The sequence below is a fragment of the Sphaerodactylus townsendi genome, linkage group LG05, assembly GCF_021028975.2.
Source record: "Sphaerodactylus townsendi isolate TG3544 linkage group LG05, MPM_Stown_v2.3, whole genome shotgun sequence".
NCBI classification, from domain to species: Eukaryota; Metazoa; Chordata; class Lepidosauria; order Squamata; family Sphaerodactylidae; genus Sphaerodactylus; species Sphaerodactylus townsendi.
This window is the reverse complement of record NC_059429.1, coordinates 52,473,233-52,489,221: the sequence shown is the minus strand read 5'-3', so window position 1 is coordinate 52,489,221 and position 15,989 is coordinate 52,473,233. Positions and strand designations below refer to the sequence as shown.

At 43.4% G+C, this 15,989-nt stretch overlaps 1 protein-coding gene across 1 annotated transcript in view; it reads left to right on the top strand.

Annotated features, from left to right (window-relative positions):
• Window positions 1–576: 576 nt before the first annotated feature.
• The window catches only part of PTGFR (prostaglandin F receptor), a 40,900-nt gene continuing 25,487 nt past the window's right edge, over window positions 577–15,989 (top strand). Inside the window, 3 exon segments of the mRNA XM_048496876.1 lie at window positions 577–728; window positions 7,438–7,718; window positions 7,721–8,287. Coding sequence (XP_048352833.1) covers window positions 7,497–7,718; window positions 7,721–8,287 — 789 coding nt within the window. The 5' untranslated portion in view covers window positions 577–728; window positions 7,438–7,496.

Genomic DNA, 15,989 nt, shown 5'->3' with positions numbered 1-15,989 from the left:
AAAGAGTTTAGAAAGAACTGTGACTGGCCCAGAGTCACCAGGCAGGCTTCCAGTATAGCAATGGGGAATCAAACCCGGTTCTCCAGATTAGAGTCTGATGTTCTTAACCACTACATCACAATGGACTGTCTTAGAAAAATCCAGCACTTTCTTCTCAGCGGCTGTGTGACTCGTGTTGCCTAGCCTTGTTTGTACAGCATTTCGAAGTTGCCAGGGGCTAAGTATTTTTAAATGGAATCATCAGGACAACTGCCAGACCAAAAGAACAATTGGGGTTTTTTTGGCGCGTAAGACTGTTCTATTAGGAGAAAATCCACGGAGAAGCCCCCTCCTTTGAAAGACCGGGGGTCGGAATATGAGAGTTGTCTCTTCCTGCCTCAGGTGTCTCTTTCTGGCTGAGCTTAAGGGCGGATGCCTGACTGCAAAAGCCGCATCGTGAGGAGCATTTCTTTCCTCCCTGGAGGAGTTGTCGGGGGGCTGTGCAAAGGCTGAGGGGGAGAAGCGAGAAGAGGCAGACGGCGAGCGTGACGTTCGCACCCGCTGGAAGGGGCGGGAACGTGCGCGAGGCTCGGGGTCGGAGTAGGAGCAACAGCAAGTCCCGCGCGCACAGTGCGATGGGCGGCATGCTGCAGACTGCGGGTCAGCCCGCCTGCACTGCGGAGTCGGCGGCTGCGATGGACGGAGAGTGGGGTAGAAGAGTGCCCCTGGCCCGGACTGGAGCAACTGAGGTAAATAGTCTTCCCGCGCTTTGCGGCCAAGTGCGAGGCAAACTTTTGCGGGAGGAAGAAGCGACTCTGCGGCGTCGGGGAAGGAAAGGAGGCGACGCTGGGGCTTCCCGGGTTGGGAACGTCTCGTCTTTCCTACTTTCCTTCATGAGTCTTGTGAGAGCGCCTGAAAGATTCATAGATTGTGGTGGAAGGGGGGCTGAGGCAGGCAGACATAACTTTGGAAGACGGGCTCTACCGCTGCTCAAGCTCCTGTTTTTCTAGCCCGCCGACCCTTTTCCCTGCCCTTCATTTCCTTCATTTTATTATTTATTTATTTATGCGATTGTTAAACCGCCCTCCCGCAAAGGGCTCGTTGACTGCCTCCTGGTCTTCGTTGATTTGACGCCCTTTCTTCGCAGATGAGACCCTCCTTTTTGTACCACTAAAAACAGCGGGCTTCGTCGCTTCATTTTCATCAGCCCTTCACTTATAACTTCTCCGTGTTTCTGCCACATGCAGCTACTGAACATTCTTCAGAGAACTACCCGATCGATCGCCAATGGAGCTCTAAACCCGTCCTTTTCGCCCTTGTATGCATCCAAATCTTCCCTTCTGCTCCTCGTTCCACAATGCTTCCCAACTTCAGCCGTCTAATCAACCCATCCAACAACATATCGCCATTAAGCCCTTCAGATTGCCAGCACACCCTTTGTCCTCCTTTCCTTCCTAAATGTTGTCCCATCCATATAGGTATCCACTCTTATCTGTTTATTGCTTACCATTTTCATCTCTGTCTGCACCTGCTCTTCCCTTTCTGCTTCCAGCCACACTTCTGGTTTCTGCTGCACATTGAAGTGCATGAACAGAAATTGTATCGGAGATTGCACCAAGCATCATAAGATTCCTGCTTCAGTTTCTGATCTCACAACTTTTGGCTAATATTGAAACATTTCTCCTAAGCAGTCTCCTTCAGGGGTCTTCAACCTGTGGCTCTCCAGATGTTCATGGACTACAAACCCCATCAGCCCCTACCAGCATGGCCAATTGACCAATACTATCTTTAGTTCTGGGTCTGCTTTGCTAGTGCGTACTGTTCTAGGAAATTCAGTGATGCCATAGCTCTCTGAAAATGGTTTTACAGTGGAGACTTTGAAACAATTTATGCCTTTTAACCTGTTTGTCTGTAAGCCTACATGGGCATATGAGACAAAGCAATAATTGCAAGGGATGTTTTAGGATAGCTATTGAAGTCTGGGCATCTGTAAATCAAATGGAAAATTTCTGTTCAGCACAATTAATATTTGATTTAAAAATGCCTCCATGTAGCATTCAAAATTTATTTTATTTTAAAGTATTTATTTTATTTTATTTTAATCACATTTATGTTAAAGGGCTCAGGGCAGGTTTGCATGCTAAGGACACAGAGTATGCTCTAATTAAACAAACATTTAGTAATTATTGTGGTGGGTTTTCCGGGCTGTGTGGCCGTGGTCTGGTGGATCTTGTTCCTACTGTTTTGCCTGCATCTGTGGCTGGCATCTTCAGAGGTGTATCACAGAGGGAAGGCTGTTACACACTGTGCACTGTGACTGGACACAGTGTGTAACAGACTTCCCTCTGAGATACACCTCTGGCGTCTCAACCTGGGCTCAGCCAGGCCGCTGAAGGCTAGATCCTGAGTCCCATAACAACCAACCAGCTCCTAACTTCGAATGAATCCGGTGCGCCTTGCGAAAATACATTTAGTAATTAGTTTTTGTTGAAGTTTAAACGGACCTGAATGCACTGTTTAAGAGACTTTTGAATTACAACCATTCTTTCTAATGTCCATAATTTACTTCTGTGCTCCTCAATACTACTAAAATATTACATGTAATCTTAAGCAATACTAGCTTAAAGTTCAGAAAGTTGGAAAATATTATGCAAGAGATGAGGAGAAAGCTTCAAGTATGTGGGCTGAGGAACAAGGAAGGGATGAATGTACATACAGTCAGCCAATTCATTACTCCCTAGAGCTTTCTGGATCATTGGGTCCCATTTGGGACAATAGCAGCATCTCAGATTCATGGTTTCTTGTACTAATATAAAATTAGAAAAAATACCAGTACAGCTAATAATATTACAACTAATGTAAGTTTTAACATTTTGCTTATTATGACTATTACAACCAGATTGCCTTTAGTGCTCCAAGACAGAAAGATGATAAATTTTATAAATGAATACGAGTGTAGCAGCATTTTCTTTGCTGCTAAAAAGGCAAAGTATAAGTGTGTGTGTATATGTATCCCGGAAAAGAGTACACTTTGAAGCACTATTCAGATTCCTGCAGCAGTGAAAACAGTACAGTCTTACACAGAGTTATTCTAGTCTGAACCTATTAATTCCAAGTATCTTGCTCTGGAGTATTTCTGTTTAGGATTGCTCTGAAGTATTGCTCTGGAGTATTTCTGTTTAGGATATTTGGTCCCTGCTACCAGCATGTTTTCCTAAAGTATTCTTGATGAGTAAAGAGTGTGGATCATAGACATGCAGAGCTGGAAGATTTTTGCTACCTATTTAAACCTTTCTGCTGCCAGAGTCCACTTATCTTCTTCTTTTCTCATGACACAGTGTAGCAAAGGAACATAGTGCCCTGATCTGTGTGAATATTTTTTATAATATTTTCATTTTAATTAACCACAAATGGAGACTGATTAATAGGCCCTTTAATATATATAGTGTGGCTTTTTCTCATGGAAAAGCATTGTAAAAAAAATTCCAGGAATTTGAACAATCGGAATAATTTAGATTTAATAAAATGGTTGTGTCAAAAATGTGTGAAGGTTTAACTCACTCTGCTGTGAGTTGTCAAGATATAGTTTTATCATTACTTTTTGTTTCCCTGTTTGGCTGAGATCCAGTTTGCCCCTCATAACATCTATTTGATAGGCTTACTTAGCATTTGGTTTGTATATATTTACCACTTCTCAAGATTTATTTACAGTATTTCTGTACTGTTTCTCCTTGTTCAAAAGAAAGATTAGAACCCCCGGAAACCTAACATAGTAAAATACCAAATGGTAAAATACTAACACAATTAAAAATGATAAAAGCTGTGTCAAGAAATAGCCAGCCCAAACAACACAGCCTTACACTGTTGTCTCAAATGAGAGAAGAGGCAGCCTTTACTTCAAGTGTCAGTGCATTTAATAAAATCAAGCCTTGGTTGTACATCTCTGAGATGGCTGAACATATATCAGCAACTGTATGTATCAACAAAATAGAGTGCACACAGTGCAATCCTATGCAAAGTTACTCCACTCAGTGGCTTAGACTGGAGTAACTTTGCACAGGAATACACTGATATACGTATAAATGCTTTAAGCAAACTAGAAACCCATAAGCTGGTCATAATTTCTTCTGTGAATGTAGTATTTTGCCACCTACTATCATTCTATTAACATCAAAATCCTATTGCTGTTACTATCAGTTTGCTTTTTATTATTACTTTTCATTTCATCTTTAATATCTGTAGATTTTGAATGGCAGTGTATGCACCTCTAGTAAAAAGTGGTTTCCTGTTACATGTTTCTTCTTTCTGGAAGGAAATGTTCACAGTGTTCATGTAGCTGAGATGAAACACACCAGAATCTTTCAGCTCATTCAACTTTGGTACAACTGACACTGGGCTCCATCATCATTACATAATCAGCAAGTCTAGTTTTGAGCCAGGATTTTAAGCAAGCACAACATGGCAAACTGTTCTTTGAAGCTTACGCTTGGATGTACCAAAAAACCCTGCAAAATCACCTCCAGGTAGAGGGAAAACAATGTCTGTGTGAATCTAGTGCAAGAATAGTTTAACTTTCTGTGAAAAATTAGGTTAATTATGAAGGATAACTATTTTGAGTACTCATTTATTATGATGAGATTCATGGTCCTCTCTTTCCTCCTTAACCCTGAATCAGCCAATAAGTCATTTTCACCACCACAACAAATAAGACCCTATTTGCCCCCCATTTTGTCAGCTCTGTGGGGAAAAACTGGAGCTTTTGGGGTGGAATCTGGGGAGGGAATGGCCTGAAGATGGGAGGAACCTCAGTGGGATAAAATGCTATAGAGTCCACCTTCCAAAGCAGCCATGTTCTGCAGGGGAGATGATCTCTGAAACCTGGAGATTAGTTGTAATTCCAGAAGATTGCCATCTGCCACCTGGAGATTTGCAATACTAATTCCCAGATCTCTTCCAAGTTCCTTCTCACTTCTTCAAGAAGACAAGCATTTTGTAGGTATGCTGATTACTGAACAGGGCTCCAACAGACAAGAACCCTAGAGTTCCTGGAATGGGTACTTAGAACACTTTCCTCCTAAAAACCATATTCTCAGTATCCCAATTTAGGTATTATTGCGTTGGTGTTGGTGATAAGGATTCTCCCTGCTATCTTTTACAGTGACTCCCCAAGGCCTTTTCAGACTACAACAAAATGTTCATTGGGTTGGTGCTACCCCATATGAATTTGCAAAATACTTAACATCTGGAAAATCCCAAACATTAAAGGGAAAGCTACAAGATCATCTGCATAGTCTGGCTGTGCCTCTTCCAGTTCATGATCACACTTAATGTTTCAAATCTGTATGCTTTATTTCATGGTAAAATAATCTAGGAGCTCAAAGTCTCCAAACATGACAATACTATTAATATTTCCTAAGTATGAGCCAATGTAGTGTAGTCAATAGACTGGCGGACAAGGACCCTGGGTGACCTAGGTTTGAATCCCTTGGGCAACTTAGGTTTGAATGCCATGGAAACTTATTGGGTGACCTTGGACTTGTAACAAACTCTCATCCTGACCTACCTCACACTGCTGTTGTTGCGAGAAAATGGAGAAGCAGAGAATGATGTTCTAAAAGTCGCTTACAGCACAATCCAGATTGTGGGAGAGTGCTGCAGCAGCTGGGATGCAGTGAAGGCTGTACTGTGCTTCCTCCAAAGGGGCTTCAGGCAGTGTGAAAAGGAGGAAAATTTGAAAACCCTCTTGCTGTCTGAATTCCCCCATAGCTGAAACAGGCTTACGCCACAATGCAAGTCTGCGGGGTAAAGGGGTGGCATTCCTGGGCTGGCCACTGCCAGGATTGCCCCATCCAGTTCCCCTTGTACCAGCATCCACTTGGACGCTGCTCTGCATAGCTCTGCAGTGGCACCCACTTCTGTGTTTGCCTGCTGCAGAGCTGTGAGTGCTGGATGCTGGAGTATTTGCTATCTCCCCTTGTGCAGGTGCCCTTTTACACTGGTGGAATAAACTGTGTTGGTGCGATCCTCTGCTGTTCCAAAGCCCATTCACACACCTCCGGATTGGGTTTCCCAAGTCCAAACTGGAAAAAAGCATGGTATAAATAAATAAATAGTCTAAATGCTTCTTTGTATAATATGTTCAGAGGCAACACCAAGTTTAGTTTCCTTTGGCTAAGAGTGTTGGAGGCTAACGTTCATTGTAATACTGCTTTTATTTTCAAATCTACAAACATAGCATAGTAAATTTAAAGAAAGACAGACAGCGGAACTACTGATCTTCCATTAAGTTTCCACATTCCCAAAGTTCTTTCAGCTAAACGTACAGCTACAAAATATTCTGCTTGCCTCAGATATGCAAGGCCTGCTGAATGATTTTGGTGTCTTAGGCAAACTGTAAATTTGGTTTCTCCTAACCGTACCCATTATACGGAAAAATTAGTATGAACGTTATTTACTTGGCATTCAAAATAAATAATGTAAAAATAAAGATAGAAATTCACTTCTGTCTCATTTGGCAACCCTGAAAATGTGGAGGTGCCTCTGAAACCACCTTGGTTTAACCTATGGTTAGGCTAGCTCTGTGCCGCGATGCTTGAAAAATTCAGATTCAGCTAAAACATTCTTGAGTTAGGTGCGTCATATCATTGTCTGAAGAGGTTCCAGATAATTTAAGACTCATAAGTTTTTGATATACTTTTATTCTAGTTTATTAGGCAAAAACATATATCTGTTCATTCTAACTGAAACATTCAAACTCATAACGATATTTAAGACTTCCACTTTTTATTCTTCCACATGGTCCTAGTGTTATCTTTCATACCAGACAGCTTATGCTAGTAGCACCATGAGCATTTCAGAATTGTTTAATGCTAATATTTTAAGTTGTAGAAAATACTTTACTTGCATGATCAAATTCCATCAGGAAAATGCAAATATTTGGAACAGTGTGTTATATATTAGGCAGAATATAGCAAAGATGGAATAGAGAAGGCAGAAATCAGACAACACTGCAGAAGAATGCTGCATACGAGATTTACAGCGTTGGCTTAATTATTTAGCTGAAAGTTGACATCTATTTCAGTTATATCAGAATATTTTTTTCTGGAAATGAAATCACCTTTAATGTTGATAAGACAATTCTGTTATTATATATGTATTTCTTTGGTTTGTTTTAAGCCATTTCACATTTTGACATGTGTTTAGTGCTAGCAGATACATTATGAAATGGAATTACATCATGAAAAAGCTTGATAAATGTGTGCAGGATTGCACTATTAACTTTTGACTGTTATACAGAGATGCTTGCTGTAAAATATTGTGCTGCATTGTGCTCTAAAATAGCTGTGTAGATTTGATGTCATAAAAACTTTGGTGTTTCAGTTATATGTGAAAGTTGAAATGATTTTTAAAAAGCTATTTCTTGTGTTTTAAACAATTTTTTTTAAAAATGTATTACAGATGCCTGATGATTGCCTGACTACTGAAGTATTTTGACTGCTGAGTTTACCTTTCTGACAATGAACAGTTCAAAATCACCAGTGTTGGCTGGAAACGGTATATTTTCCAACACAACCTGTCGCACAGAAAAGAAGATCTCTGTGTTTTTTTCTGTAATTTTTATGACAGTGGGAATTTTATCCAACACTCTTGCAATAGCTATTCTAATGAAGGCTTATCAGAGATTTAGACAGAAATCAAAAGCTTCTTTTTTGCTTTTGGCTAGTGGCCTGGTTATCACAGAGACTTGCTGGGTCATCTCATCACTGGAACTATTGCAGTATTTGTATATATATCTGACAAAGACTGGATTCGATTTAATCAGTCAAATGTTCTCTGTAGCATTTTTGGCATCTGTATGGTGTTCTTTGGACTATGTCCCCTTTTTCTGGGCAGTGTGATGGCTGTTGAGCGCTGCATAGGAGTCACAAAGCCAATATTTCATTCAACAAAGATGACTTCTAAACATGTAAAAATAATGTTGACTATGGTATGCCTTTTTGCTATTTTCATTGCATTGCTGCCTATATTTAGGTTGAAAGCCTATCAAATTCAGGCATCAAGGACCTGGTGTTTTTATAAAACAGAAGATGTTGAAGACTGGGAAGACCGATTTTACCTCCTACTTTTTTCATGCTTAGGTTTACTGGCCCTTGGTATTTCATTCTTGTGCAATGCTGTGACGGGAATTACACTTTTGAGGGTCAAATTTAAGAGTCAACAGAGACAAGGCAGATCTCATCATTTTGAGATGATCATACAGCTGTTGGCTATAATGTGTGTCTCTTGCATTTGCTGGAGTCCATTTCTGGTAAGACTTTAATATCTTTGACAAATTTAATGTATTCCTTTGTATGAGGTTTTATTAAAATTTTAAAAAGGCATGATAGGCATGTCTTGATGCTTTCTACATGAGAACTCAATTCATTGTTTAGTTCAAATGTACATAGGGCTATGAGTCTGTTTTCGCTATAGACTTGATTCAGCGAAAGGTGAGCACAATTAGTTCTACTGAGTTCAATGGGAGAGAATGAATGGGATGTAAAATGCTTAATGTTGGCTGTATTATGCTCCTATAATCTTAAAACTTGGTGTGGTATGACATCTTAAATTCTCAGATAAGCAGCCCCATCCATAGGCTGGGTGCCCAACCACAGCGCCACTGCTCCCAAAGGGGATTCCTGGTGCTGTTACCACCAAGAAGCCCTATTGCTCCACACCAGCCTTACATAGCCAGCTAAGGTCCCAGCTCCTCCCTAGGTCACACTCCTGGTCTGCCCTTGCTACACCAGGTGAAGACCCATGGTGCTGACAGCAGAATTGCCTTCCCGTCGGCATAAGTGGCCCAGGGAGGGCATTCCTGCTGGTGGAAACCTGCTCTCCTTCCACTGGTGGTTTCAGCCCCCCTCCCTTTGGAAGGGGCTCTCAGTAAGACCTAAACTTAAAAAAAAACTATTTACATTATTTAAAGTCAATCTTTCTTACAGGGACTTAAGGTGGATTGCACATAGTGAGTCAGTACAATCAACAAAATGGGACATTCAATAAACAATGTATTAGGATTGTAGAATCAGAAAGGACTGAAGCATAGCATAAGTATTTACCTGACACATTAAGCAGTGCAAAAATTGCATAATAGGATTCTGCTTATAGTAAGCTATATACAGCAGTTCAGACCACAGTCCCTCATAATTTATCCAAGTAAGTTTGTGAACCATTTAGTACAGTGTAATCCTATTACCTATGCAGAAAGGTCCTCTTGAATACCTCGTTGCTTCGGTAGCCACCAACAGCGAGGCCATTTCCAGGCTTTATTTATTGCACGCCGCAAGAATTTATCTGCCGGGTGAGGCGAGACTTGTTCGACGCTTACGCGGTCGAATGTCGCCGGAGAAGGCCCGGCCCGGGCGACTGAGGCAGGCTATCCGCGATGGAGCTTTCGCTTGTCTTTTCTTGTTCTGATTAAGGTTCACAACCTCCCTGAAGCCACTGCACCGGCTGCTGCCTCCTAACTCCAGGGGTCGTGGGCCTGATGACCAGTGAGGCCCGCCCACGCTGCCCTCCGACCTCCAGGGGCTTCGGAGGACCAGCAGGCCGAGCGACGGGACAAGGTGGAGTGGGAAAGGGAAGGGAAACAGTTGCCATGTTCCCGGTGGTGCCGTTCGCACTGCCCCGACAGGAACACGCTGTTGGGGCATAAACAACCCTTTAAAGGGTTGTTTTTTAGGGCGGCCTGACGCCGCCCTGGGGGAGGGGGAGCGAAGCCAGGTCGGCGCTGCTGCGTTGCAGAGCAGCAGCTGCCAGTTCAGTAATCGGCTTCTGGGAACGGCAAGTGCGCTTTTTGCCATCCCCAGGGCGCCATAAAAGGGCCGTGCGGAAACGGCCATAGTTTGCAGAAAGCCAGGAGAGTGGGAGACTTCCTGACCTCCTTGGGCAGGCCATTCTGTAAGGTGGGAGCCACAATGGAGAAAGCAGACAGAAGGGCAAGTGTTGATTTTGACCATTTGCAGGTTGGAGCCTCAAGAAGGCCCAACTCAGATCAGTGAGCTGTCATGGTGAACCATAGAGAGAGAAGCAGTCCTACAGACAAGAGAGACCAAAGGAAGGAAAGACTTTGTATGTGATAGCCAATACCTTAAATTCAGCCCATTTACAAATGGGCTTCCAATGGGGTGTCTTCAGAATGGGAGTAATATGTATGCTCTGAGTTGCAGCATTTTGCACCAGTTGGAGTTTCTGAACTGATTTTGAGGGGAGAATTAATGTACAATGCATTACACTAGTCTAATTTTATTACTGAGTCATGGGTTCAGATGGCCATATCAGCTATGTCAAGCCATCTTATAGGTTAGACTCATTTGGAAGTAAACCTTTTTTGCAATGCATTAACTTGCTTCTCCAGTTGTAATGTTGGATCTAGTATAACCCCAAGGCTTTTAATGCAGTCAGCATTGGTCAGCTACCCTCTATCAAAAATGGGGGGGAGAGCACAATGTCATTCAAACAGCATTACCTCTATCTTTTCAGAGTTTAACCTGTATTTGTTCACTTTTAACCAGTTAACCAGAGGAACCAGGCAGCTGTTTAGGACATGAGGAGATTTGGATAAAGATATATAGAGCTGGGTACATCAGCATATTGATGACAACCAACCTCAAAACTGTGAATGGTTTGAAGTAAGAGATTTACATAGAGTATGGGAAATGGAATTGGGCCCCGTGGAAGCCCAAAAGTCAGGTCTGACACGGGTGACAACTGGTTTCAAATAGCAATCCTTTGAGCCAGATACATGAGGAATGATTTCAAGGCACATCCCATAATACTTATTGATACACCAAGTGTCCCATCAAGAACAAAGACTGCACGTAAATCCAATAAGATCAACAGAGAGGTTTGATCTTTGATTACACTCAGGCATAGATAATCAGCTAAAGCTAGCAGTACTATCTCTGTCCTGTAACCTGTCCTGAAGCCAAAATGAAAAGGGTTCAGAGTAGATGGGTTATCCAAGAAGACTTTTGGTCTGCCACTGCTCTGTCAATCACGTTGCCCAGAAAGGGTAGACAGGATGATCATTGGCCGCAACATTTTTCTGTAAGGATGATTTTTTTAAAGTAGTGGACTGATAACCTCCGCTTTGAGTGGCTGAGGGAAGGTGCTCTGAGTTAGTGACTGATTTATCATTAATGTAAAAGGTTTGTTGATGTGGCCCTAACATAATTTTAGCAGGTAAGATGTGAGTCTACAGTACGAGTGGCCATCCTAGGATCTTCTCAATATCCATCATGAAAACGCATTAAAATGATCTGTAAATAAGCCAGGAAGTGTATTTGGCCTTTCTTCTGGTGTATCTGTGATACAGCTGACAACATAATGGTGTGTATGTTTGATATTTTATCAGTAAAAAAAGCTTGATAAAAGTATCACAGCTAATTGTCTGTGTATGGGACAGTAAAGATTTAGATTAAGGCATCAGCAGATGCTGAACTGTCTTGAGCAATTGGGATGGATATGAATTACCTAATGCTATAATAGTAGCTATAGTAGTAGAAAATGAACTTTTCTTTGCCATCATTATAACTGATTAATAGGTCTTTCGATGAGTTCTAGGGTATAATCTGTCAGATTCTGGACGATTCTCCCCCAGTGCCATTATCGACATCTCCCAACTCTTTTCAAATCATCCAACTCTGTGGTAAACTATGGAACTGGATTTTGTCCTGAGGATGTGAGAGGTTGATGAGGGGCAACCTTGTCAATAGCTTCAAAGGACCATCATGTTCCACACTTCCACTGCAGTTTCAATAGAACACATGTTTGGAATCCTAAAATCCCATAGAGCATTCTGGAATCTAGTACAGCTCATGAGTCTCCATCGGTGGGCCATTTTATTAATTAATCAATTAATTAGATTTGTTAGCCCCTCCCATTTCTGGCTCAGGGTGATGTATAATCAAGTGCAATACATAAAAACTGTTTCAGTGAGAACCTAAGCTATAAAATGTAACAGTACTCAATTAAATAGATAAAATAACCTACATAGTCATAAAATCAGAATTTTTTTAAAAATGGACTACATTAAAAGCTGTAAAACCAAGTGGAGAAATAACCTACATTATGGGCTTAATAGCCCCAGGGGAGACTGGCAGTCAAAGATCGGCCTCAACAAAATGCCTGGTGGAATAGTTCCATTTTCCAGTCCCTGTGGAACTCCATAAAGTCCCCCAGGGCCCTGATATCCTCTGGGAGACTGTTCCACCAGGAGTGGGCCAAGGCCGAAAAAGCCTTGGCCCGTGCTGAGGTCAACCAGATCTCCCATGGACAGGGGTAATCAGGAATCCCTTGGCTCCTGATCTTAGTGTCCACTGGGGGTAACAACTAGGTCCCCTCTCATATGGGGTATTGAAACCACATTCACCCTGACTTTAAATAGGTAGTGGTGAGGCCATGGTTCAGGGGAAATCTCCAGCCCTAAAACCAAACCTTCCCTCAAAGGCTAGGTACAAAAGATTAATTCCAGGGTATGATCTCTTTCATATGTTGGGCTAAGTCATGATTTGGGAGAGACCAAAGACAATCAAAGAAGATGTAAAGTCTTGGGCTGGACCCAATGAGGTGTTCTAGTGATGAATGTTGAACTCCCCTACTCCAGGAGTCTCCAGTTCCACATCTAACAGTACCTTTGCCAACTCATGGAAGTTGCCCAATGAGGAACTAGGTGGCAAGTAGACAAAAAGAATGGCTAATCTACGCCTAGTACCTGATGTTGGGACCAATGTAGGTGGGATCCAGAGGTGGGATCCAACCAGTTCTCACCAGTACTCTAGAAGTGGTTACTAATTTTTTCTGAGTGCCGAGAAGGGGCTACTAAAGCAAACTCCCTGCCCAATAGGGACTGGAGGTGCCCTGCCCAATAGGGACTGGCGGCGCCACTGTTTGAATCCCACCACCATCGGAACCTGTTATTAAAATTTTTGGATCCCTCCACTGGACACAGCTCCATAATTCTGTTAACTGCATGTGTTTATTTATAGTTCTGAACACAGAATAGATCATCTACAACTAGAATGTTTACCTGAAAATCAGCTCATGCTTTTTTTTTACTGTGCTGAATGTATGCAGGTTGCTAAGATTTTACTGATGGCTTGGAAAACCATAGCAACTATGTCTGTATACATATATGTGTGTTTGCAATTCTGTACTCAAATGTTACACATTCAAATTTTCTAGGAGGCAGGAAAAGCTTTCATGTTACTTCCTGTATGAGCCTGGGAAGCCATCTTCTCCCCAGTTTATTTCCTGGGGAGTACATGGTTTTTTCAGGGTCTTACAGAAACTGATCTTTTCATCCTTCTATTCCTGAGTGTGTCCCTTTGTATTTTGTGCCCCATATCCTTCTACCTCTGCAGCTTCTTTAATTGGAGCAATTAGAGGGAACTAAGCTGCACTGGCTCCCAAGGCCACGCAGCTCCCCTTTTCCCGCTGTTTTCTCTTCAGCCCACCTCAAAATGGCGGCCGGCTCCTCCCATGAAAGGGAGATTTTGCCCATTCTGCAGCTGAGGCAACAAGGACTGCTTGGGATTGAGCCAGAGAGCCACCAACTCGTTCAGGAAGGTCCAAGCCTCCCCCCAAGCAGAGCAAACAGTCGCGGCTGCGTAGGAATCAAGCAGCCCGACCTGCAGACGGTGCAGCTGCAATGGAGTGCAAGAAACACTGTGTTACTTCACAAACCAGCTGAACGCCTTCCCAGGGCGCTTCGTCTAACAGCTGCGCTCTCACTGGCACCACTAGCTTCCAAAGAGCAACGGAGTGCCTGGCCCCTGAAACAATGAGGGATTCTCCTGACGATCCTTCTGAGACAAAGCAAGATGGCGGGTCACCAGGGGAAGGAGATGAGATGGCGGGTACCTCCTCGGCTGATACGTTACTCCCGAGCAATTCTACCCCCAAGCAGAACGCTTCCATTGAAATCCCATTAACAGGTTTAGGACTGTTATGCAGGAGGAAATTCAAAAATACCTTTTGGCCAGGGAGCCCAATAGAGCACAGGTCCATGTCCCTGAGCCCAGTGCCAGCCGTACCACCCAGGTCTCCCATAGTTCCCATAGGGAGCATTCCAGCACCAATCACCAACAGGACCCCCTGAATTTCCCTCGAGATGAAGGGGACAGCGAGCTGGAGGAGGGGGAAAAGAGGGATCATTTTTCAGATTCAGAGGAGCTTCCCCAGGACCCCTCAGATCAATCTATGCTTTTTTTTCAAACAGGAGGACTTGCTGTTCCTCATTAACAAAACTAGTACAGCCCTACACCTCAAGGACCCCAAAGATGCAGAGGACCCCTTGATCTCTTCTTCTCAGGCCTAGTCCAAGCCCATTAAGGACTGTCCTCGGGGACGCTGAGTATTTCCCTCAGGAACAAATGGAGCAGGGTTTCTTCCCCGACCCTGAGTGATTTGAGAAGTGCACAAGGAGGGAATGGATGAGCCCTGCCACCCATAAGGTGGTGGGGCTCATTCAGGAAGCTGTATGCGGTGCCACAATACATCCATGGCCTGCTCAAAATCCCCCCAGTGGATTCCCCCTTAGGGGCCTTACACTCAGGAGACCTGGTCAACAAGGAGGGTGAGGGAAATATCTATGATCCACTTGATAAAAGGTCAGACACCGTCCTGCATAAATCCTATGAATGGTTGGCTTTGGCCATTAAGGCACTGGCCCCATCCTCTACAGTGGGCCACCATGGTTTGGCTTAAAAGGATTCTGGACATCCTGCCCCCTGAGGAGCAGGCGGCTAGGGAAGGGGTAGAACGAGTTCTTCTGGCTAAAACCTTTTTAGCAGATGCCACCAATGATGCCCTGACTATAGTGGTGCATTCCATGGTAGCCGGCATGGTTGTCTGATGTAATGTCTGGCTACGCCCATGGCAGGCAGACTCTCACTCCAAACATATAGTGTCAGGCTATCCCTATTTCCGGGGGGGGGGGGGGCTCTTTAGCAAAGAATTAGATCAGATTCTCATAATGACCAAAGATAAAAAGAAGGCCATGTCAAAGTTAGTCCGACAGGACCGGCCCCAGTGCTCGGATAGGAACGCCTTTAATTTCTATAGAGTACTTCCCGGAGCATCATGGGATGGGACCTGAAATGCATGGCAACCCCAGTCCTCATGGCAATTCCATGGATCTTGGCAACCCCAGGGATCTTGGCAACAGGGATCCTTTCTAGGGCAAAATTCCTTTTGCCCAGGCAATAAATCTGGTAAGCCCTTCCACTCCGAACGCTCCTCTAAACAATGGTGGTTGTCTCCTACACTTTTGTCACTCCTGGCAGGGCGACCATGTAGACCACTGTGTGGCAGAGGTGATTTCCAAGGGATATGTGATAGAATTCTCAAGAATCCCTCACCAACATTTCCTACCATCTCCGCTGTCTGCTCTACCGGACAAGGCCACCAGAACCTGGAAAGTGGTCCATCACCTCCTCCAAATAAAAGCCATAGAACCAGTCCTACAGGGACTGTATTCACACTTCTTTACAGTCCCCAAAAGGTCAGGAAACTGGAGGATGATTCTCAACCTATGCACTCTAAATGCTTACATCAAGCTCCCAAAATTCTGGATAGAGATTCTACGATCCATCATGGTGTCTCTTAGTCACAAGGACTTCATGACTTCACTCAACCTGACGGAGGTACCCACTGCAAATTTCTCAGATTTACAATTCAGAATTAACATTTCTGGTTCAGGGCACTCCCGTTTGGTCTCACCACTGCCCAGGACATGTTCAAAGGTTAATTTGGCACCTATCATATTGTTGAGGGAACAAGGGATTCACATACATCCCTACCTCGACGACCTTCTCATCAGGTCAAGGTCTCACAATCAGGTGTTGCAAAACATCCAGACAGTGCAGCGAATCCTTCATCAACATGGTTTTCTGATCAACCTCAACAAGAGGACACTAACACCATCCCAAACGATAGAACACCTTGGAGCAGTGATAGACACAACT